We start from the raw sequence: 24076 nt of genomic DNA on the forward strand, positions 1-24076 counted from the left end.
GAGAATTATTTACTATATTAAGCTAATTTCATCATTTAAACCTCACTACAGTGCCGTTTTAATCAAGTAATAATGAAGTAACAAAAAATATCCTAATCTACATTTACAATAACGCCAAATTGTTAAAATCAAGTGAGGAAGGGTAAGGACAAAAATGGCCCTGAGAGAAGTATGATCCACTAATAACTGACAGTATCTTTGGGGAAAGGGGGTACAGGATGAATTCTTAAACATTCATTGGCCATTTTAAGTGATTGCTGTGTTTTGATTAGATGTTATTGCTATGAATTGTTTACATTGCTTGATGAAAACGTACATAAAAACACTTAATTTTTCATTTGTAAGCGAATTGAAATAGATAATACATATTCATAGATCCAATAAAATAAATTCACTTGAAGTTTCAAGTATGAGACATGATTCCCGGCCTAAACACTTTGTTTTTATGGATATTAAAAACTATTTAATATCTACCTGTGCCACTAGCGCTTACCTTAACCTAACCAATTTTTGCGAATTTCACGAAAATAGTTCATTGAATTGGTAAGTATCCTTTACCATTAGTAATCAATTTTTAATATTACGTGAATTAAAGTCTACCTATTAGGCTATGTCTTACGATTTTAACAAATTTAAACCGAAATAGTATAAATACATACTTTATAAGACAAGTTTGTAGGTAGAATACTGGAAGATCATTTCAAACAAGAAAAGAGAAAATTCGTTGGCTCAACTTCTCTGTAACTGTCAAAATTTGTTGGTGTCAAAGCTTTTGTTCTTAAAATACTCAAATTGTTCATTTCGTAGTGGCTGAAAACATTTTCCTTTACCACAAAGCTTTTTAGCGTGTGATTTGTGATCCCTACATCTGAACAAACATGGGAATAAAAAATTACATACACCTATTTGGTAAACTTTTTTAAACAAAAAAAAGCGATGATCAATACAGTATGTTTACCTACAGACCTTGTATAAATGGAAAAACGAACATAAGATCTTGTAAACAAATAAAATTTTTATTTTTTTTGTAATTTCATTTAAAAAATGTTCTTAAAAGAATATTGAAAGAAAAATCCATGCCCGCATTTTATTTTTTTATATTATTTACTCATAAAATACATAATATAATGTATATAATAAATAATGGACATAATATTATATTATAAATGAATTATATAACATTAATTATTGTGCTTTCAAACATTGGTTTGAATGGCGGTTGGAAAATATATAGAGAGAGAAATTATTTAAAAGAAAAATGTATTTTGTATGTTCTTATTTCTATTAATTTATAAATAGTATGTGATCCAAAATTAAAATTTATAAGTTATGAATAAACGAAAAGGCATTCCAAACAAAACTATTATTATTTTGCAGTTTCTTTATCATAGTGAGTTATGGCCCGTGATTATGATATAAATTCCGAACAAACGTTTGCCAAAATCACATTATGTCACGAAAGGTCGCTGTTAACATTAATGATTGCCATTTCATGAATAGTTCCTAAGAGATAATAACGAGTAAAGAGAATAAATTACACAAGTGCCAAGAGCCGAGCCTCAAATTTCTTGTTTTCGAACGACCCATTTAACCACTAGCTCATGCAAGCTTGGATCCAGAGAAGTAAAACAGCCTTTTTTTAAAAAATTATGTAATTAGGAAATAAATTGTAGCTACTATCCACCACTGTAAAAAGGGCTGTTTTTAATAAATAATTTATCGTAAACCGTACAGAGAATCGACTTGAAATTTATACAGAAGGCGTGCTTTCGTTTTGGTACCGAAATACCTTAAATAGAAAATATGAAAAATTTGGAATGGGATGAAATACGGCAGGTATTATTTATATGAACAGAAAATTTTTCGAAGATGACTTATTTGAAAAATTTATTTATTTGATTCAATTTTTTAACAAATTAATAATAAATTATTAATGTTAAAATTATTTAAAACGAGGAACATATTTTCTGTTTCTCATTTAAACAGAACAGCTAAAATTAAAATGATAAATATTCGTTGACCATCAACTATCTAATATTTGTTGACCAGTGTTTTTTAAATAAAGACATACGGACATTATGGAACAGCCTTTAGATTAATTTAATACTACGTTTATTTTATCACAGTGTATATAATAACTTAAATTTAATCCATCACACTTTTTTCCATTCAATTCTTTTTTGTGGAAACTAAAATAATTCCCGTTTTCAATTATACACATTTCATTCTCTTGCGATTGTTTAACAACTTGTAATTAGTTTGAAACTTAAAAATTCACATTCTTTTTTGTACAATTCTTCAATCATTAAGATTTTCTTAAAATAAAATTGTATTCAGCCTAAGTTACCTTAAAAAAGGCATTCGGTAAATATCGTAGTTTTTTCTTTGAAATTCTAACAGTTTTGCGACATAATTTTAAAATTTTTATATAATAATCACTGTTTTTAGACCTCCTTTTTCTTACGACCTTTTAGTTTGGATCTTTTCGATCGCTGGATAATTTTTCTATCAGCTTTAGCTGTAAATGCTCGTTTTATTAATTTACGTCGTTTACTTAACAATGTTTTATTTATTTTAACATTTGTTTTAACATTCTTTTCCTCAAATTCATCATCATCTTCAAGATCTGACTGTTCCGATAGTTGACTTGTTGATGGTTCACTATCTAAAGTAGACATTTGTTCTAAATTGGCTAAAAGCTTAGAACCAATATTTGGATCAACTAATTTTAAAGATGCTTCTGGTTCCATGTTTACAGCACCTATTAAATGAACTCTTATTATATATATTGCTAGCTTTTAAATTTGCCTGCTGTAAACTTAAATAGTCCTGGGATATAATGTATCCCGTGGGATTTTTTCGTGATACGAATCTATTATGCAGTGTGTTCATTTCAAAAGCATCCACCCTTAATAACTCTTCAAATTACGTGATCATTGTTTCGAGTGAAAAGACGTCAATTTAAAAATGGTACCTATAGAATTATAGATTTCATCACTTTGAAATTTAAAATGACATCCCCTAACTTGCGCTACATCCCTTGAAAGGGCATTAATTTTTCTATTAAACCATGATAATATGAAGATGAAAGGTGTAAAATCAATTATTATTAGCAAAACAGTCATAAGAAATTATTTTATGACATGTTCGAAATGGCCACCACTATTTACTAGACAAAATTACATTCTGCATCTAAGAAAAAAATACAACAATTTCTGTCAAACATTAGTATGATCTTTTTAACTTCTTTTGTCTAGTGTTATCTTGTTAAATGTAGTATTTGTTGCAGGAAAGGCTTTCGAATAAGAAACAATGACTTTTCTAGAAACAGTATACTCTCTCGAAGAAAGAATCGAAATAATTTTCACTTACGAACCTAAAAATGGTTCTGCTCAACTTACTAACGCAAGACATACATACAAAAATGTGACACAGAATTACCCAAGAAAGTAGACAAATCTGCCTCCAAACATTGGTTAAAGTTTGTGAAGAGTTCGAAAACACAATGTATTTTTGTCTATCAAATAATTATGGCCATTTCGAACATGTTATAAGATAATTTCTTGAACAATAGTTGAATGATAAATCTTTACCTGGTAATACACATTTAGTTTGATAATATTTTTCATTAAGTTGATTTAATGCGTCCACCAATCCATTTTTAACTGTAATACTTTCGGTTTGTGTTGCCAATGAAAATGTGTCTACATTCAAAATATTGATTGTTTGATCATGATATTTTCGAAATGATCGATGTAATCCATAATTATGTGGTGTTACAACAAAATAAAAAGAACGACTCACTATCAATTTGCAACCGATATATAATGCATCTAATTGCTTACAAATTCGTAATTGATCTATTAAATTTAAATAAATGTTAAAATTTTCTGGTGTCATTCGAATTTTACAGGATGTACTGAAACAATGGTTTTTATTAGTTAATTTAAACCACGGATCTAGTAATTATAGTAGGGATGTAGTATAAAGTCCTACTTTAGACGAGGGGGGTGTATCACTCAGGGAGCAAGCAATGTGCCTACTTTTGATTGGCTGCGGCTCTCATTTGCGGGAAATTCAAATAGAACGATAATATTTCGTGTGTTTTAGATTTTAATATTTAATATTTTAATATTATTCCATGGTTTTAGATTGCCTCAAGCAATATGCCTGCTTTTGATTGGCTGCGGCTGTTCACACTCTCAATTGCGGGAAAATTTAAATGGGTCGCGAATTCTGCGTGTGTTGTAGATTGCTGTGTTTAAAGCGTGCTTTTGATAGCTAATTCCTTTCGGTATTTAAAAAGATTGCTCTCCTAATGTGTAATTGTTAATAATAAATAAGTTTACTTACTCCACCGGCTGCAAGAAATAGAGTCCATATAACAAATATAATGCACCAACTCGCTTAGAGAATTCATTATTTATGTTAATAGCTAATTCTTTTGCTGTATGAAGGACTTCTTCAGTAAATTCTTTAACTTCACTCTTTATATTTCGTCCACTAGAACAGCGCATTGTTAAACAGAATCAATAATAATGTTAGATAGTGTATGATGAATACAGTAAATACAATTAGAAGTACGCATATTTACCAATAAATGTAAATAAAGTGCATTTTTTTCCAAATTTCACAAAAATCTTGATACTTTAATGTTTTCATATTATAAAACAATTCCAGCAAAGTGACAGCATCTTTTTTAAATCCTTTTGCACAATATCCGGAGCTCCTATAATGAATTACATTATAAATTATTTAAAACATAAAATTATTAATTTCAAAATTACTTATGTGCCTCGTAGCGTGCAACCATCTTTTTAGTACAATTACCAGTAAAACTTTCCATTTTTTCGGTTTCTAAGAAACTTTTGTCAATTTTTTTTTAAACAAAAATTGTTTTTATTTATAATGAAAACAAATGTCAGTAAAACGTGATGTTTTTAATTAGTGGCTTTATTCCACAGTTGGCATTATTGGAATAATGCCACCGGCACCCGCACTATTTTCTAAAGGCAACATAAAGGCAATATCACATCTACATGTCATCACCGGGTGCGTTCTTGACATGCGGAATGAAATGACATGACGGCTCTCTGATTGTAGTACATTTTAAAATTTAATTATGAATCGTTTTTGTATCGAAAGTAACGTTATAAAACTTATCTATAAATAAAAAACTTCCATGTATAAAATTTTTTGAAAAATTCTTAAATCAGTTTTCAGTGTGCGTTTATCTAAAACATATTCAGTTTTCGTTAAAATAGACTATTCCACTATTTTTGAAAAAGTACTTCAAAATGTTGATTTTGCTAATAAAAAGCCACCAAAAATTTATTTCGGAAAAATAGACACAGTTTCTTGGCAAAAACTTAAATTAAATTTTAAACCTTTTTTAACTGTCAAAAACGCGGGCATCCAATTTGATGAAGTAATATCGGTATCAATATACGAAATAACACCAATAAGTTTGACAGATTTATTCAAAGACATCTGATTATAATAAATATAAATACATATTAGCTATGTATATATTATATCCAGCTCAAGCTGTCTACACTGAACTAACTGATGGTCTATGCCTCATACCGCTATGACATCACAGCAGGACTTACCAGCGTTTTAGGGCACGTGATATACAGTTTAAAAATTACGATTTTTAATTTATTATTTTAAAAGAAAAATGTGCTTTTATGACTCGAAATCAGAATATTTAAGTATATTTTTACATAAATTAATTTTTTTTCAAATTTCATGATTTATTTTTGACTAACGATAATACCCTATTGTTTGATGATCATATTTTAATTTTAGAACATAGATAAGAGTTGATATGGTCCAGAATCCAGTATAGACACTAAATTGGAAAATTTATGTATTAATTGTTGAAAATACTCAACTTTTGCACCGAGATAAGCATTCACATCAATTTAGAAAATTATTGAATCAAATATTAAATTAATTTTTTATTTATTAAAAATACTAACAAATATAATACTGTAATTAAATTACTCCTATTTATTATACTATATATTCACTTCGGTGCAAAAGGAATAACAGCGGCACATCCTAAACTCAGTATTATATCCTTCCGAAAACCATAAGAATTAAAGCTTAAGGCTTTAATGTTAGCCTTACGACATTAGAGCTATTGCTAAGTTACTGAGAAAAACTTTACGTCGAGTTATTGAAACTAATATCAGAGAATTCATTTTAAATTAATAGCAAAACAAACAAAAAAATGCGTATTTGTATAAATTTAAAAAATATTTTATTAAAAATATAAAATCAACAAAAATTATAATATTAAACATTTAATTTTTTAACAAATAAAAATACATCATCAACTAATAAATCGGGTTCTTCGAAAGCTGCAAAATGTCCGCCTCTTGGAAAGTGAGTTGTTTGAATTAGATTATAAAACTTGAATGATAGAAGATAATTCGGTTGATATAATAGTTCATTAGGGAATTTGACACAAGCTGATGGAACATTTGTTGGAATACTGTAAATCATGAAAAACATAATAAATATTAAGTGAACGGGAATAATGAATTTGTATACATACTTTTCAATATTCAATGACAAATGAGCTATACTGAATGTTTCTGCATACAATCGCACCGAAGTTGTTATAGATCCAGTCACCCAGTATATCATAACATTATCTAGTAATTCAGTTAAAGTGAATTTTCTGGTTAAACCACCGTCAGGTAAGTGTTTCCAAGATTTGTCAGTCCATGTTGAAAATTTTTCCATAATGTATGCAGCTAATCCAACAGGAGATTCTCGTAAGGCGATACCTAGATAAAAATTGATTAAGAGTTTAGAAATATAACGTAAGTAAATAATTATATTTTATTTTAAAGAAAACTTTGATTTGATCGGAGTAACTGAAGTATAATAACACCACAACGAATCGCAAAACCGACTAGTATTCTACAAACAAAAAAAGGGATTTTTTAATTAAATATTAAATAATTAGCTTAAATACAAACAATATTCTGCAGCCGGTACAACCTAAATGCCGACATATAATGGAGGTCCAGCCAGAATATAGTCTTTTAGCATAATAACGCAGTTGCGGTAGAATTTATTAGACTCAAATACAATCTACAAGGTGCTAGAAAAAGGGGTAGCTCTTTAGAAATTTGCAGAGCTTATTGTGAATATAGTCCTGTATTTTATACCCGATGATGACAATAATTTATAGAGAAACATTCTTACCAATTGTATCTGGTTTTGTCGCTTGCAAATGCATATATCCAGATTCCTCAAGCAAATGCTTAAACGTTGAACTATATGGATATATTAAGTGTTCGTATTCTTTTTCAACAACAAGTCGTGGGAAAACTGAACCAATTAATGTTAATAAGAATGTAGCAGGTGTATTTATTGAGCACATGTTTGAATGCATTCCTATTAAATTTTCTGGAAATAGTGTAGCAATGTTTTGAGCAATAACGCCACCCCAATCACCTCCTTGAACTACAAACTTTTTAAATCCAAGCTTTAACATTAAATTTTTCATGACGACTGCCACTTGACTGGATCCCAATCCTTTTTTAGTAGCACCTTCAGAAAATCCATAACCAGGTAATGATGGTACAATCACTTCAAAAACATAACCATCTCGTGGTGTTATTAAAAGTGGAATTGCTCTATAAAACTCTCTAATTGATCCTGGCCATCCATGCAACAACAATAAGGGTAAAACTTTTACATTTTTCGTTATTTTTGGTTTAATATGCATAAAATGTATGTCCAATCCTTGTACGTTTGTTATGAAATGTGGATATTGGTTCAAGAATTTTTCCCGTTGTCTCCAATCATATTGATTGCGCCAAAAGTCGATTACATTGTACAGATAATCGGTATTAAAGCCGTACGTGAAATTGGCATCTTGTAAAGGTAAAGTGTGTTCTTGAAACAGATCTAGACGATGATATAAATCTTCCAGAACCTATAAAAATTATATTATACAAAATTATTTTAATAGAAAGGATAAAATATTTTCGCACATCAAGGCATGAGCAAATCCTTGAAAGAAATTATAATTCTTTTGTTTTTAAACTAACAAAAATAATAAGAATTTTTGTGCAAAAAAGGCATAAACTTTCATTTAATTTGGATGATTATTTTCTCGAGCTATTTTAACGCGGAATGCTAAATTTACCAAGGTAACTTTAACTTTTTTATAGTAATGCAACATCCTTCAATCAGAGCTACAATTGTTAACGTCTAAGAGCCCTTGGCAACACAAGATGCTCAGGGTAATACTCTAAAAATAAATCAATGGTAGTAAACTTCAATCTTTCCACATAATTTTCAGAAACTCTCATTAAGAATAAGGGCGACTGAAGATTAATATTGGTGGGTGGTAATAGTAAATAAAATTAGACAGACATTTGATCCAAAAAACTGGACACGTTGGAATTCCTTCAAGCAAAACTATTGCTACCACCCTATTCCAAAAATTTGCATTCTTGTTTACTTCTACATGCAATTACCTTTGCAATTCAAAATATAATATCATTAAATCGTCATTTTTAATTAAGCATGCTTGAAAGTGCACTTTCAATAAGTAAAATGCAATGACGTCCAGATTAGGGTCGATATTAATTTTTTGGAAGATTGGTATTTTCGGTATTTGTTAGCTTATAATATTTATTAGATACCATATTATTTATAAAATAATAAATGTTTAAAAGCATCATGAATGAATAGTTTATTTTCTAAATAAAATATTTTACTTTATTTTTTAAAGAAAACGTGAATTTTTTGTTTAATTATTAGATGAAATCTATTGAAATGGAATATTTTCTTTTCTTAAATTACCTAAATAATTGTTTAGTATATTAATGAAGGTTAACTAAAATTAAATTATAATTTAGTGACCTTGAAATTTGTGATCTTAACATTGAGTGGGTATTTTTTTATTTATTATTTTGAAATTAAAACTTTATTTACCGTTTCATCAATGTTTATGGAAAATTGTTGAATTGATTCATCAACATCTTTGGGATCTTTATCAGTCCACCATGTTTCTGGTAGCGGTTTATCTAATTTTGGAGGTTGTAAAATTGAATGAATTGAATAAGCAACAAAAACTATAAACACACTCAAAATAATTAATACTAATTTACTAGCCAACGACATAATTATGCCCTTAAAATTACTTGAATCTAAAAACTAAAATAGCCGAGACTATTACTGACTCTTTACGACTCTTTATCAACTGGTTCGCTTTATTTAAAAAAAAAAAAGCATGAATTGAAATACAGATATGAGACGATATACAATAAAAATATAAGCCAGTCACTATACTGGAATGACTTTACACTTGGTGACTTGTTTATTTCAATTATATTATCTATGTATGTAATAAGGGTTCCGCATGTTTTCAAAAGGCATTACTTTAGAAATGATACTGATATTAGCCACAATTTTCTCTTTACCATAAGGGCTCACGGGTCCAAGTTCTCGAAATATTAATTCTATTAATCAATCATGAAGATATTGACCCTAATAACGTAACGTAAATGAATTCCAGATTTGAGCACGTCAGTTCTATATATATACGGTGATAAATGCAGATACATTGGTAGAAATTTTCCCAATTGTGGAAGAAGATGCTTTTGCCTAACGATTACCAATTGCAATGCACGAAGAATTCAAAACATTCATTTTCAAACTTAAAATGAATAAAAATTGAGGTTAACAATTGATTACTAATTTGTCAATCAATTGACATTTAAAAAAAATTTAATTTCGAGAGCGTAGTAGAAAGTTGGCCTTAATTTTGAGTGCATACCGAATTTTACAACCTAATATCTCTTTAACTGGCTGGGCGGCAAGCATGCTGAACGCTTAGGCCTGGCAGTGTATCACGACTACTGCAGGAGCTGTCACAGTTGTGAGGTGGAGAAGACAATCTCTCATCTTCTCTGTCGCTGCACAGCTTTTGCCATTAGAAGATGGACTTACTTAAACCAGCCTCTCTTTGACGGCCTCTCCGACTTAAAGTCCGTCGACGTCAAAGCACTCCTGGTGTTCTTAAACAGCTCTACATGGTTCATGGAGTAGTGGCCGGGGATGGGCCAACCCATTTACGGTATCACAACGGACCCCATGGTCTAAGTGTGTCCCACCCCAGGACAGCCACTCTAACCTAACCTAACCATCTCTTTTATGTTGGTAAAACAATTTTAAGTATTTTGATATTTCCCGAACATTAGGAAGATAGTGTCGCGGGGCAATACTTAACACCTCCCCCCTCAAAGAAGGGAAGAGTCAAGATACAGTAGGAAGCAAAATAATTAACATAAAAGTAGTAAAATTATTAATTACTCAATAATCTCTCAAAAGACGCATACATATCAATCCAATTACTCCACCATATGTAAGAAATTCACGCTTGAATTATATACGTTTCGATTTGATATGAAAAAAATTTAACTCTACTGCATTAGCGTACGTCACTTAATAATATCTTTGATTTAAACTTTAATTAGAGTGATAATGCATAATATATTCTTACATAATATGTTTTTTAAAGAAATAAATAAAAAACTATTATTAATTTTTTCCGATTAAAGTTCTCATTAAGCTTAAATTGCTGCAGGCGAACATCATATATCGCAAGTTCATACATCATACATCAAACATACGCAAGTTCAAATATGTATAATGCAAACCAATTACTGATGCTATAAACGCTTAAACCTTATTTGATACACGCTGAAAACATAGAAAATTTTAAAGTCAATTTAATAACCGCAACATGATTATTCGAGTTATTCGAGGAGTAATTTGCTAGAAATATTCGTCGTTAATTTACTTATATTTCGGACGTTGATTGTAAAAATCGATAGAGACACAGTGTCGGGTACAGAACTCTAAAGAATTTTATTATAGGGACACGTATCAAATAATATTATGATTTATTACATGAATATAATAACATTATATAATAAAACAATTAAAAATAAGCAATTTAGCGATTACCATAAAATAATAAACAGTTTATTATCACTAATAATTTAAAATTTAAATATGGTTTTTAATTTACCAGTGAAGTTATATCATTCATAACCCTTACGTTATTTGACATTGACTACAGTAACTGCCTAGAAACACTTATAGGTAAAGAAATCACTACCCACCACATTGCTCTTTGTCTAAAACCCCAGGAAAGCCGGAAAAAAGATTACTGGATTCGCTTATATGTGATCTATTAAACCTAAACTGAAATTTTTCCTCAATATTTCGTGTAGGTTTTTTGATTTCAAGTTGGTTGTTTTCAGCCTTTCAGAACAATTTAAAAATACCCCTACCATAGTATGTTCTGTGTTAAAGTTCGGTAGCCACGTGTTACGTCAGAGGTCAAACGCCAAATTTTACTATTTGTTCTGATTGCACATCTTTGGCAAAAACAAACCTTGTTATTAGCATACCTATTTTAATTATAATAATATCTTATTTCTTGGAACTTTGTTTTTAAACCGCTGTAGATGAGAACGGAATTACTAAGTTGTACAATGAGCTCTTAAGATTTTTATGTATATTTATGCAAGTCACTAATTTCAATGTCATCTTTCATTCGTTTTACACTATAGACCCTAATTTCTAATGAAGTTAATGTTCAAGTACATGTAATATAAACTACACCTATATTTACTTACTGTATTTATTTACAAACAGATTTTTTTCATTATTTACTGTATGACTAGTGTTGTTTGTACTATAAACGTAGTAATAAAGGGATAATTTTTCTCTACCCAAAATATTAGTGTGAATTTTCAATCGATCTTTACGTTTTAAAGTTCCTAAGATACAAATATACCATTATACTGTTTTAAAAACTTATAGCTTCATTTTGAGTTCCTATAACAGAACTATAGGGTCCCTTTCTCTCTTTGTAATAAATATTATTATATATTATTGCTAAATAATAAATAAAATTAACACTCTTGTGACTTTGTGCGTAAGAGTGGCTATCTTTCTTTACTTACATGACGTAAAAAAACAAACGATTGCGTAATCAACACAGTCTATACATGTTATTTAAACAATTAACTCAGCTAATTGTTTGTTTTTACTTGTTTTATAATAAGTTTACAAAATTTTAATTTTAATAATGTTTACAAATTATAACATGCCATTTCCTGGCTAGGGTATAAGATTTTATTTTTTTTAAATTCGCAACGTAGAAGATGCGTAATTTCAGCGAATTCTTTGGTAAATTTTAGTAAATTTAATTTCCCAAAAATTTTGCATATACTTAATATTTCTATTTCACTAATATTATTTTTATAGTTCTCTCAAACCAAAGTGGCACTGAGCAAAAGAGAGTGTAGATATGATTGCATATACATATATATATATCTCTTTCGCGGTGTATGCCTCTTTGGTTTGATAGAACTTTACTAATAATTATCAGACTATACTTTTAGAGTTTAAGCAAATCAATCAATTCAAATTTCATACAATAAAATAACTTTTGAAAATTCATTCTTCTAGAAAACACTCAGACGTGACTAACAGAAAAATAATCTATAACATAATAATAATAACCACAATAATTATTCTTTAAAATATAAACAATTTCGTAAATAGTTAGTAAATATAATTATAAATCAATTGATAATTTTTTATGATGCGATAATTTTTAATCTGGTTTTGGTTCGCAAAATTTGCAGGTCACAAGCTTATAACAATTTATAAAGCGTTTAGAAAATTTTTTTTTTTAAATTTACCTCTTGCGATACATTGATAGAAAATTTCCGTATTGATGTATCAATTGATTTGACATCCTTATTCGTCCACCAGGTGTTTGGTAATTTTTCTGTTAATTGTGGAGGTTTAAAAATATTATATAAATTATTTGCAATAAAAACAACAAATAAACTTAATGCAACTAATAAAGTTTTATGAAACACCGACATGATTTTAAAATGTTTAGATCAAATCACCATAATTCACTAAACTTGTTTAGTCAAAATTCAAAATTGTTTAATACGGTACCTAGTACGCTATAGTTGTGTAGGTCACATGAATACCTATTATTATACAATACATATGTAAAATTTTAAGAAAAAAATTATACGAATCACACATGTAGATTCTTAATTATATAATTATGGGTTTCTTCGGTTTGTGATATTTATGTGGTTGAATTACATCCAATAGTACAGCAGCTGAAAGTGAAAATGATCTCCACATGCTTTTTGTCAGCCACTATTATGAAATGGTGTGATATCATGCACTTTGACTTATCAGTCATGCCTACCACATCCCGCTGTAAGCGATTCAGCCCAGCTTTTCGTTATAATATGCTTTTTTCATTTCCCTTCTTTATTTTTAATTCTCATGTCATAGATCTGTGTCGGCCAACCCAATAGAATAGATAGTTTGGATCTCGAGGTAGATACAAAAACATTTGTCTGACATTTTGTATGTCACAAAGAGAGGCGAGGAACTTTCTATTTATACCCTGGTGGAAAAAATATTTGAAGAATGAATAAGTCTTAGAAAACTCTGAAAAAGTCTTAAGAACTCTGAGTTATTCAGACTAGTCCAAAAATGTTAAGAAATTCAGAGTTATTCAGAGTTCTTATTATTTTTTCAGAGTTTCTAAAATTTTTCTGAGTTTTTAAGACTTATTAAAACTTATTCTTTCTTCAAATATTTTTTTCGCCAGGGTAGGATTTTTACATCCCACAAAGATCTAGAAAAAAATTCAATTTGAAAAATAAACAAGGAAAATGAAAAAGGAATATATTACACTGAAAGCCGAATGATTTGGTTTTAAAAACTAAATAATGTAATTTTAATTTGTCAGACAGAAATTCGTTTGTTTTAATAGAGCGCATCCCTCGTTAATTAACGGAACCACTCTCAGATGCAAGACTTACTTTATCCCTAAATTAGCAATAAATTACCGGAATTTGGTTAAATTTTTTCGAATTTTCAGAGAAGGCATTCCCTCTGCTCTCCTTGATGACGCCCGTATGATATCATATAGAAGTATTTGGAAAAAAAAACACCATAAAATGAATGTTTGATTAACTGCTGTTTGTAATACCTAGACTAAAATAAATGACCACAATGACTAATTGAAAAATAAAGTAAATACATTATAGACCATCATACTTTTAGTAAAAATAGGGATCGATTACCACTTTAAATTTTATTTATTAAAGGCTTGATTATTTAATTTGTCGCAAATTAGTTGTGGAAAAAAATGTCGTATAAAATGATTGCAAGGAAAACATTTCAGAAATTTTCTTCTAACTTAATAATTAGTTATGGAATTTTTTGTCGCTCATACCATCGAGTTTTAAAAGCAGTAAATTTAGAATAAGGTAAAGTGGATAAAGTACCGTCTAAACGAAATAAGCGACAAAATCCATGTTTACACAACTATTAAACGTCAAATTAAAATATTTTCAAAAATATTAATTTACAAAGTTGGATTGCTAGCTATTTTGTGTAATTTGTTGTGATAAATTATGCGATATTGTTAACAGATCATGAGTGGTAAATATCTTAAGACGACACACTACAAGAAGACTGAATGTAAATTATCACTCCTGGTATTCCTGTTTGAACCATAGAGATATGAACAAGAATAGTTTTTACGTTTCGTATAAATTAATGTCCTGGAAAATAAATGATGTAAATCAACCTTTAGAAAGTCAAATAATAATATCATCGATTATGACTTATATCTATTATATTATGACATCTGTCAAATATAAAAATAAACAACTACATTTTTGAGAAAATTTTCCCTTTTGAGAAAATTTTGAATATATATATTGATGAAATGGAAAAATCTGATTCTGTGAATGAAACAGCACAAGCTGTATCCGATCTTACAATAGAAGACAAAGAAAATGACAAGTCAAAAAGTAAATAACATATTTATTAACAATTCATTTAAATACAAAAATTCGAGTATTCTAACATTATTTTAACTTTATTCAATTTTTACAGTCGATGTATTACTAAAAGCGACTGGTAACGCGCCCATAATGAAAAAGAAAAAATGGACAGTGCCATATAATAAAACCATAGGCTGGATCTCTGAATTCATAAAAAAATATTTAAAATTGGAACCATCAGAGCAATTAGTATGTTCATCATTTGTAAACAATATATTAATCCTGGCTAATTATTCATGAAAAATAGATATATTTCGTAAAAAATTTCTTTATCCAATATACTACAACTCATTGTTGTAATTTAAAAAATTACTTATATAAAGAGGTTATATTTTTATGAATAATTAGCCAGATGAAAAATGAAATACATATTTTTAATACTAATTATTATGTAATTTTTCTAGTTTTTATATATAAATCAAACATTTGCTCCATCTCCAGATCAAGTTGTACGAAATTTGTATGATTGTTATGGAAGTGACGGTCGATTAGTTTTACATTATAGCATTACGCAAGCATGGGGATAAATATAAAATAATTATTTTATATATACAACGGGAGAAAGATAATATCTGGGGGTCAACAAAAATTAATTCAGGAAATTTTATAATTGGTAACGAAATTTTAGCCTCTATCATATATCCAACCAAAGTCTTCCTTAATTCGGATGTTAACTTTTTATATACGCTTTCCAAGTGTAGTGCTGGAATGGCGACCCAATGGCATGTGACGCAATATTTTGAGCACGCCATCGATCACAAAGTTCACTATTAAGCATTACATATTACGAACGAACACGATCCTATGAATAAGCGAGTAGTTACACCGTGGATTAAAATTGTTAATGATGCATAAAATGGCTCGTTGATACATAAAGCTTAGCCACCCCTGGTATGGTGCGTTCAAAGTAAAGTCGTACCAAGTTATTTTCCGTTTCAGTTGCTATACTGCGATTGTTATAATTAAATCGATCATTTTGCACACAATTATTACAATAAAATCTTTTTTGAAGAAAAAAACTACGTGTTGTCATTGTGTACATAATTGTCGATTCAAACCAAAACAATGGCAGGATAGTGTTAGAAATCGAAAATCACCTGGGTTCAACTTCACTTGAAACGTGTATAAAGGCCAATAGCGAGGCTTTTTAAAACTTTGTATATATTACAGAGGGTGAAATTCTTCACAGCAGCTGCTGCTGCTTGTGAAAATCGATACCAATAATAAAATTTCATTATTTTGCCAATATTTTTACTATTATTTTCTGTTTAATAAGTCGATTACCAAAGTCTATATTTCTTTATAAACACTTTTTTTGTAAATATCAATTAAAAAATAAATTTTTTATTTTATTTTATTTTTTTATCATTTTTTTAATGACAAATTTTATATTGATTGACAATGATTAATTACAGCATCTAAAATTACAATCGTAATCACGAAATCATCGCTTTTTAAATTGTTGATAATTAATATTGAAATAATCTTGTACATTTTTTATAATTTTCTGTCTCTACGAAAGTAAAATTTTATAAATCCAATTACTTAATTCTTGGTGTTTTATTTAATTTTAATTTTTTTATTTAAATAACGAAATCTTCCTTTGTATTCCGCCACTATCACCCGTAATACGAAGACCAAAGAGATTATATATTACTATGTCTATGGTGAAGACACTAATCAGGATTTTTTCACGAAATCATAAGCTGTCATTGTTTAAAAAGAGATTATTTAAAAGCCAGTTGTTATATGCTGGAACTATTCTCATAGTGGAAAAATGTGATTTAACCTCAGCCATTTATCTCAAATTTGGTGCCAATCTCTGAACTAATTTAGAAGGCGATCCTTGATACTTTTACTAAATTTTACTTCAGAGCTTTGATTTGTAAGTCTTTTATGGAACTAACTAACCAGCTAAGTCAGTTTGATCCCACTGGTTTATAACGTTAATAAAGCTGGAGGGGTGTTTCTATTGAACTTTTTTTTACATCCTATTTCTCATTTATAAACATTATAAATCGTAATTATAACAAACTATAACATATCTATTTTTTATATCATCAGAATAAGTTTTCAATACATGGTCTGTGGTTTAAGGATCTAAAATGAATTAATATAAATGAAGACACTGAGCTTGCACAGTAAAAAAAGCGTACTATAAAATGGATATACAGGGAGTAGAGTACAAGGAGTACAATCTCATATGACTGTTTGGCTCAAAAAGTGTTCACAAAATTGCATTAAATAAAGTGTTGAGAGTGGAGCTCGTGTAGCGCAGTGTATGATCTGAACCTAACTGTATGCATGTATATATATGATTGTGTGGTAATTTTATGTATGGTCCTCTGGTGTAGCAATGCCATCTTAATTTGAGACTATCTAGGGGCCACTTTTCGTTACTGTCCGAAACAAAAGGTAATCACTTATTAAAATGAAAAGGTCTATGAAAGCAATACTAAATGACTACAGCTCTACGGAGAACTAGTTCTACATAGAAATTGATACTTTTCGTACCTATTCATCCCACGATATGAAATGAAATGTGATAAGTATCCGAAGATTTTTGTAATGAAATAAGCAGCAAATCGATTTTTTTTGAACAGACTTTATTCGTGAATTAATTTATACAAATAATATTCTTTTAAATATTTATTAAACATTTTATATAAACAAAATATAAATGATATTTTTAATAATTTGTAATGAAATTAAACTTTTAATTGAGAATTTTTTACAATATGTGATTATATGAATATATTTGCATTTAAAATTGTAATGCTATATATACTGTCATTTGACAAGTTAATTAACTTATTTGTTATCAATTAATTTATATATGTAACGAAAAAATTAACGATGGACCAAGCACCGCCAATAGAAACTGTTTATCAAGCAGTTAATACATTATATAATAATCCAAATACATCGGAAAAAGAAAAAGCATCACAATGGCTTGGAGAATTACAAAAATCGGTTAGTTTCAACATAAATTAGGTTATATTCATTAAGTAAATCCCCGGTGAAATTTTTGTTCTTATTTTCTCTTAAATACAATTGTTATAATGATTTTTTAAACATTTTATAATGTATTGAAACTGTTAAGTTTTATATTTTTGTAAATTTAATATTTTATGGATTTTATTTCACTATTAAATTAATCGTTCATTCCGGCAGTTTTCCATATTGATTAGTAATTAGTTATATTAGTTAATTTTATAAATATTGTAGTTATCGCTGAGGAATTACTACAATCCATTATTTTTACAAACTTCTCATTAATTATTTTTATGAATTTTGTAAACTTCGATACCAATATAGTACATGATTTTTTATTTACCCCATGGTTTCCAAGTTGAATAAAATGGAAAATACGAAAAACTTCTGAAATTATGTTTAGTTCCATTCAAATTGTTCTAATTAGTTTCTTAATCGAACGTATTAAATCATTAGTAGTTATTGTCTGTAGTAATTCCTTAGCGCTGATATAGTCGAATAAAATTATTATTCGTGAAAAAACTCACAATTTATGGCTTAGTCCTTAAGAATTAATTAGATCACGAAAAGCAGTAAACTATACTAATCTTCTAAGATTATGAGATGCGTTACTCGTAACTTTTGAATGGTGCTAGTTTACATAAGAATTTAAATGTAACCTTTCGTACGCTAGGTAGGGTTAATAATAACAAACAACGATTTGGGTAATGAAATTGAACATAACAGACTAACATATAGACATGGAAGTTATCTGTGCTATTGAAAAAAACACATCACACGAAGGCAATGCTGCCTTTTGCTAGTAGGTGTTATCCTTATAGGCAAATTAAGCTAGAAAATCCTGCTGAGAAAACGCAGAAATCCTACAAATTCTCCTCCGAGTTTGTTGCCAAGATGGAGGAATCCAAAATTTCGAACCCAGAAACTTTATGACTGACTCGTGTAGACTTCAATAGATGCAAATTACAGATATTTCATCATCCTCCATACACGCCCTACTCGTGGAGTCGTTAACCTCTTTAATTATAATCGATACTATCCTTCTTAACTATATTGTACTTAGTTTCAACTGCGCCCAGTAAATAGTCTAGTTGTGTCTATGCACAATTTTGCCTGTTGTATACCCTCTGTGAAATTCTAATATTCAAGGAGCGTGTTTGGTTGGGTCATCACGGAGCATCTTGCAGTACGAACCTCAGGCTGAATGTTATTCAGTGCCAGTGTATTCTGTTACGTCAAAATGTAACATGTCTGATGTAATGTATTATATTCCACAAGATTTTGTGGCTGTCCTCTCATCTGAGGGTGTTTGTATACACAAGAGACCTATAATTTCAGTTATCAAGATCTACTAATATTGCCACTGCAAGAATTAAGTAGTTACTGTACCTCTACCAAGCATAAAATAATTTTTGTATGAAAAGAAGATTGTTATACTTTCAGATGATAACTAAGCATTTATTTTTTTCAGGTATACTCATGGAAGTTAGCAGACGATATGTTACATCAAAAACGTGATTTAGAATCATGTTATTTCGCAGCGCAAACAATGCGAACAAAAATCCAAAATTCATTTTGTGAATTACCAGCCGATGCACATTTCTCATTACGCGATTCATTATTAGAACACATAAGTCAGATAAATGAAACAACAAGTGCGGTAATTGTAACCCAATTATGTTTGGCACTTGCCGATTTGGCATTACAAATGACAACATGGCAAAAGCCTGTACTAGATTTAATCAGTAAATTTTCACCGAATGTTGTATGGCCATTATTAGAAATATTAACCGTTCTGCCAGAGGAATTAAGTTCGCGATCATTGCGTTTAGGAGCAAATCGACGTAGTGACGTGATTTCCGATTTTTCAGAATGTGCACCCACCGTAAATGAATTATTACGTGTTTGTATAACAAACAGCGGAGATAATATATCAATTGATATAAAAATTATACGCTGTTTTACATCCTGGGTATCAGTGAATGCGATCACTTTAGATAATATTACTGAAAATGTTGTATTTTTAAAAGCATTTCAAATATTAGAAAATCATCAGTCTGTAATGAGTTTACATGAGGCTGCGTCTGACTGCATTTGTACATTATTACAATGTCTAGAAGATAACAATAATCAATTAGATTTAGAGAATAAATTATTTATAAGTATAACGGGATTAGAAGAAGCTTATCATATGTCTGTGGCGAATGAAGATCAAGAGAAATCTATAAATTATTGTCGTGTATTTACTGAATTAGCTGAAGCTTTACTTGAAAAAATTATAATGAATAGTAATAATCCCAGTAATTCAGTACATTATGGCATTAAAATATTTAATTTAGTTTTAATTTGTGTTGGTCATCATGATTATGAAGTCGCAGAGATTACATTTAATCTTTGGTATCGTTTAAGTGAAGAATTATATCAAAAAAATAGTGATACGCTAATAACATTATTTCGTCCGTATATTGAACGTTTATTAGAAGCATTGTGTCGTCACGCTCAAATTGAACCAGATCATGAAGGTTTACTAGAAGATGGTGATGATTTTAAAGATTTTCGACAGAAAGTTTCCGATTTAATTAAAGATGTTGTATTTATTGTTGGTAGTAGTAATTGTTTTAGACAAATGTTTTTAAGTTTACAAAAACCAGATGTTACGTGGGATCGTAGTGAGGCAGCTTTATATGTGATGCAAGCTGTCGCTAAGAATATTTTACCGTAAGTATTTAAAAAGAAAAACATTTTATATATAAAAATTCTGGAAAAAGAAAATATGTGTGCAACATGTACTTGGATTATTATTATAAATGTTTAATCTCTTATTTTATTTTAGGGAGGAGAATGAAGTAGTTCCAAAAGTAGTTGAAGCAATATTGGGTCTTCCTGAAAATACACATCCAGCAGTAAAATATACATCATTACTATTATTAGGCGAATTATGTGAATGGGTGGATCATCATACAACATCCTTAGAACCAATATTAAATTTTCTATTACATGGTCTACAACAACCTGGTTTAGCTGGTGCCGCTGCAAATGCATTACAAAACATATGTTCTGCATGTAAACAACATATGCCCACACATTTTGTTGGTTTATTACACATCGTACAACAGATAGATACATTCTCAATCACAAATGAACAAGTGACTGGTTTATTACGTGGTATTGCTGTCATCTTAGGTTTGTAACAAGCAAATTAATTAATTATAATCCAACTAACTGTAATTTATAAATTTTCTTAACTTTACACATCTTCTGTTTCATTTTTCACCCATATCTAATACAATTATCGCATCGGTTTGAACCTTGCCATCGTATGGTTTTAAAGGAAGAGTCGATATGAGATTCTCCGGCAAATGTATAAGTATGATTTTCTAACTAAAGTATGTGCTATTACTGCTATTAGTTGTATTATCAGTTGACAACATGAATGTTCCGGCTAAATAATTCCTCTTTTTATTTCTATATTCAAAGACCACTTTCTTAGGAGAACCAACTTTTAATTCTAATAAAGCCGCATACAATCAATAAATTATGATGTTGTAAAATCATTGATAGCATTAAACAGTTTTTTGAACGTGAAATTTATATAAACATTTTTAATTTTGCTTTTTTTTTACAGGTTGTATGCCCACCGATCAATTACCAACTGCAATGCGCGAATTATGTATGCTACAAGCAAAACCAATAATTGAATTAATTGAAAATGATTTTGTACCAGTTCGAGGGACTAAATCAGATCCAGTCATATGGTTAGATCGTTTATCGGCAATATTTCGTAACACGCAAGTTACTGTACAAAATGGGGAAGTACATCCTTGTCAACCGGTGATTAATGAAATGTGGCCAATATTATCACGTGCATGTGATAAATATCAAGCTGATTTACGAATAATGGAACGATGTTGTCGATGTTTACGATTTGCAATACGTTGTGTGGGAAAACAAGCTTCCTATTTAGTACGTCCATTAGTTGAACAAATCACCCGATTATATGGCACATACAAACATTCATGTTTCCTATACTTAGGCAGCATTTTAGTCGATGAATATGCTTCCGACAATGCATGTATCCCCATATTAGTTGATATGTTATCAGCATTTTTAAAACCAACGTTTGATCGTTTACAAGAAGAGAATGGTTTAAAGAACCATCCGGATACGGTGGATGATTTCTTTCGTTTGTCAACACGATTTTTGCAACGTGCACCAGTTGATTTCTTACAATGTCCGGCAATGCCAGCAATTGTACAGTGTGCATTACTTGCATGTAATTTAGATCATCGTGATGCAAATGCATCTGTTATGAAATTCTTTTGTGATTTAATTATAACTGGACGTAATCATGAGTCACGTAATGATTATGAATTACGTCGTACATTAGTGCAATCATTATTACAGCAAAATGCACAATTATTGGTGAATAATTTATTATATGCAAGTGTATTTTATTTACATTCGTACATGTTATCGGATGTAGCAGATGTTTTATTGGAATTACAAAATGCTGATCGTGTTTCATTTAGTGTATGGTTAGAAAATGCTATTAATGCATTGCCAACACAAACATCATCTGGATGCATTTCTATAACACCAAATCAATGTCTAGATTTTCATGTGTCTGTTACAAGGTACGTAAATAGTTATAATTTTTTAGTAATCCAATCTCTGATCGCTTTTTGTGGCCAGACTCAGAAAAGAGAGTTTCCTTCATGCCTGAATGAACCCGTACTTAGTACAATTCAAAGTTCCGATTCTCACAGAAAGTACAGACAATCCTAAATTTACAGTCGCTGCAATACGGTTTGCATATTTCCTTCTTTCACTAAGCTCCAAAATAGTAATATAGTGTGCTCCATCTTTATAGTGGTTAATTCTGGCGAAAAATTGCAAAGATTTTTTCCCTCTAATATCCGTAAACATTTTTCCGTAGGCATCATTCTCAATTTTTTCCTCTAATATTTTCATAGTTTTTTTGTAGCATAGTTTCTTCATATTCTTCACTTATTTTTATGCCTAATTCCTCTAACTTTATGTCCATTTTGGCTCCCCAGCTTTTATGCTCACCGTACTGACTATTCGCTACACACGCCCTTTGAATAACTTTTTGTGGGTTACACTTTAGCTTTAAGTAGTATCTTATTTCATTTTTTAATATTTCACACTCTAATGGTAATTTTCCGATTTCAATCAAAACAGCATTATTTACAGTAGCCGCGCTTACACCTAATATTTCTTTAAATAGTTTGTTCCTAGCTCTTTTTAACTTCATTATCTCATTTTTATTGCCCCATATCTGACATCCATAAGTTAGAATCGGCTTTATTAGAACCCCAGCTATGCGTATTAAGGTGCTGGCTGACATCCATTGGTTACTATACATAAACCTCCTTATGATAAAAAACCCTCTTTATGCTTTCTTTACTACTTCCTTAAAGTGCATGTCCCATTTTCCATTCCAGTTGAAGTGTAGCCCTAGATATTTGAAATTATCGACTGTCTCAATTCTCTTACCATTGTATGTCCATTTTTCTGCGATACGATTTCTAAATTTGAGGTCATTGTCTGCTGATTATATTCACATAACCTGTATTTAGTTTCAATGACTACTTAATTATTCTGCCAGTTGAATAAATTTTCATACGCTGATTTCCCAACTGTATCTTAACTCGGAATGTCAATGTTTTTACTACGAAAATTTTATTTCTATAAAATTTAAATAGGAAGAAGTATTCTTAATAATTCATATTTGTAATTTTTTTTCAGATCTGATACAACAAAATCAATATGCCATGCATTGAGAGATTTTACTAGATTATATCGTTGAGTTTATGAATTAAATTAAAAGTGGGAATACATACTTTATTTTTAATTTTGAATTTGAATTTAATCTATATGACTGTGTGACGAAATTTATTTAAAAATGAAAAAAAATAAAAATATTTGTAGATATATTTTCCTTTTTTAATCGTATGTAAGATACATAATATTTTTATTTTTATTTAAAATATCATAAAACAAAGAAAATATATATTTGATTTATTTAATTGTTTATTTATAATTCATCCATTATCTTAGTGATATCGTTAGCTTACAAAAAATTTAGTGAAAGCAAATAAAGGGATTGGTAACGA

General features: G+C 29.5%; 4 protein-coding genes across 5 annotated transcripts; 2 read left to right on the forward strand and 2 right to left on the reverse strand.

The window, feature by feature from the left end:
• Window positions 1-1996: 1996 nt before the first annotated feature.
• On the reverse strand, window positions 1997-4913 carry LOC123295672 (snRNA-activating protein complex subunit 1-like). The gene is made up of 5 exons (XM_044877093.1): window positions 4788-4913; window positions 4595-4729; window positions 4354-4503; window positions 3594-3919; window positions 1997-2761 (listed from the first exon to the last, which is right to left on the reverse strand). Exons 1-5 carry the CDS (start codon window positions 4844-4846, stop codon window positions 2445-2447), a joined length of 987 nt encoding a protein of 328 aa, XP_044733028.1. The 5' UTR covers window positions 4847-4913; the 3' UTR covers window positions 1997-2444.
• A 1332-nt stretch (window positions 4914-6245) lies between these two features.
• LOC123294825 (juvenile hormone epoxide hydrolase 1-like) lies at window positions 6246-13008 on the reverse strand. 2 transcript variants are annotated; one of them, XM_044875989.1, is made up of 4 exons: window positions 12756-13008; window positions 7225-7960; window positions 6566-6800; window positions 6246-6502 (listed from the first exon to the last, which is right to left on the reverse strand). In XM_044875989.1, exons 1-4 carry the CDS (start codon window positions 12942-12944, stop codon window positions 6304-6306), a joined length of 1359 nt encoding a protein of 452 aa, XP_044731924.1. In that variant the 5' UTR covers window positions 12945-13008; the 3' UTR covers window positions 6246-6303. The 2 variants fall into 2 exon arrangements, with proteins under 2 accessions (XP_044731924.1, XP_044731923.1); XM_044875988.1 differs by lacking the exon at window positions 12756-13008 and adding an exon at window positions 8968-9307.
• Window positions 13009-14769: 1761 nt separating this feature from the next.
• LOC123295494 (autophagy protein 12-like) lies at window positions 14770-16241 on the forward strand. The gene is made up of 3 exons (XM_044876869.1): window positions 14770-14912; window positions 14998-15134; window positions 15350-16241. Exons 1-3 carry the CDS (start codon window positions 14828-14830, stop codon window positions 15470-15472), a joined length of 345 nt encoding a protein of 114 aa, XP_044732804.1. The 5' UTR covers window positions 14770-14827; the 3' UTR covers window positions 15473-16241.
• Window positions 16242-17673: 1432 nt separating this feature from the next.
• On the forward strand, window positions 17674-23845 carry LOC123294474 (transportin-3). The gene is made up of 5 exons (XM_044875518.1): window positions 17674-17918; window positions 19411-20657; window positions 20773-21122; window positions 21565-22573; window positions 23709-23845. Exons 1-5 carry the CDS (start codon window positions 17802-17804, stop codon window positions 23767-23769), a joined length of 2784 nt encoding a protein of 927 aa, XP_044731453.1. The 5' UTR covers window positions 17674-17801; the 3' UTR covers window positions 23770-23845.
• Window positions 23846-24076: the final 231 nt, after the last annotated feature.

Source organism: Chrysoperla carnea, chromosome 3, assembly GCF_905475395.1.
Source record: "Chrysoperla carnea chromosome 3, inChrCarn1.1, whole genome shotgun sequence".
NCBI lineage: Eukaryota > Metazoa > Arthropoda > Insecta > Neuroptera > Chrysopidae > Chrysoperla > Chrysoperla carnea.

Coding starts and splice junctions, on each gene's coding strand:
- LOC123294825 (XM_044875989.1), bottom strand. CDS start 12,944: ATGTCGGTGTTTCATAAAACTTTATTAGTTGCATTAAGTTTATTTGTT. Junction 7,961..12,755: donor CTATCAATGTATCGCAAGAG/GTAAATTTAAAA, acceptor TAATTTTTATAG/GTTCTGGAAGATTTATATCA. Junction 6,503..6,565: donor TTGTCATTGAATATTGAAAA/GTATGTATACAA, acceptor CATGATTTACAG/TATTCCAACAAATGTTCCAT.
- LOC123295494 (XM_044876869.1), top strand. CDS start 14,828: ATGGAAAAATCTGATTCTGTGAATGAAACAGCACAAGCTGTATCCGAT. Junction 14,913..14,997: donor AGAAAATGACAAGTCAAAAA/GTAAATAACATA, acceptor CAATTTTTACAG/TCGATGTATTACTAAAAGCG. Junction 15,135..15,349: donor TGGAACCATCAGAGCAATTA/GTATGTTCATCA, acceptor TAATTTTTCTAG/TTTTTATATATAAATCAAAC.
- LOC123294474 (XM_044875518.1), top strand. CDS start 17,802: ATGGACCAAGCACCGCCAATAGAAACTGTTTATCAAGCAGTTAATACA. Junction 17,919..19,410: donor TTGGAGAATTACAAAAATCG/GTTAGTTTCAAC, acceptor TATTTTTTTCAG/GTATACTCATGGAAGTTAGC. Junction 20,658..20,772: donor GTCGCTAAGAATATTTTACC/GTAAGTATTTAA, acceptor ATTTTATTTTAG/GGAGGAGAATGAAGTAGTTC.
- LOC123295672 (XM_044877093.1), bottom strand. CDS start 4,846: ATGGAAAGTTTTACTGGTAATTGTACTAAAAAGATGGTTGCACGCTAC. Junction 4,730..4,787: donor GCACGCTACGAGGCACATAA/GTAATTTTGAAA, acceptor AATTCATTATAG/GAGCTCCGGATATTGTGCAA. Junction 2,762..3,593: donor AACTAAATGTGTATTACCAG/GTAAAGATTTAT, acceptor TTCATTTAATAG/GTGCTGTAAACATGGAACCA.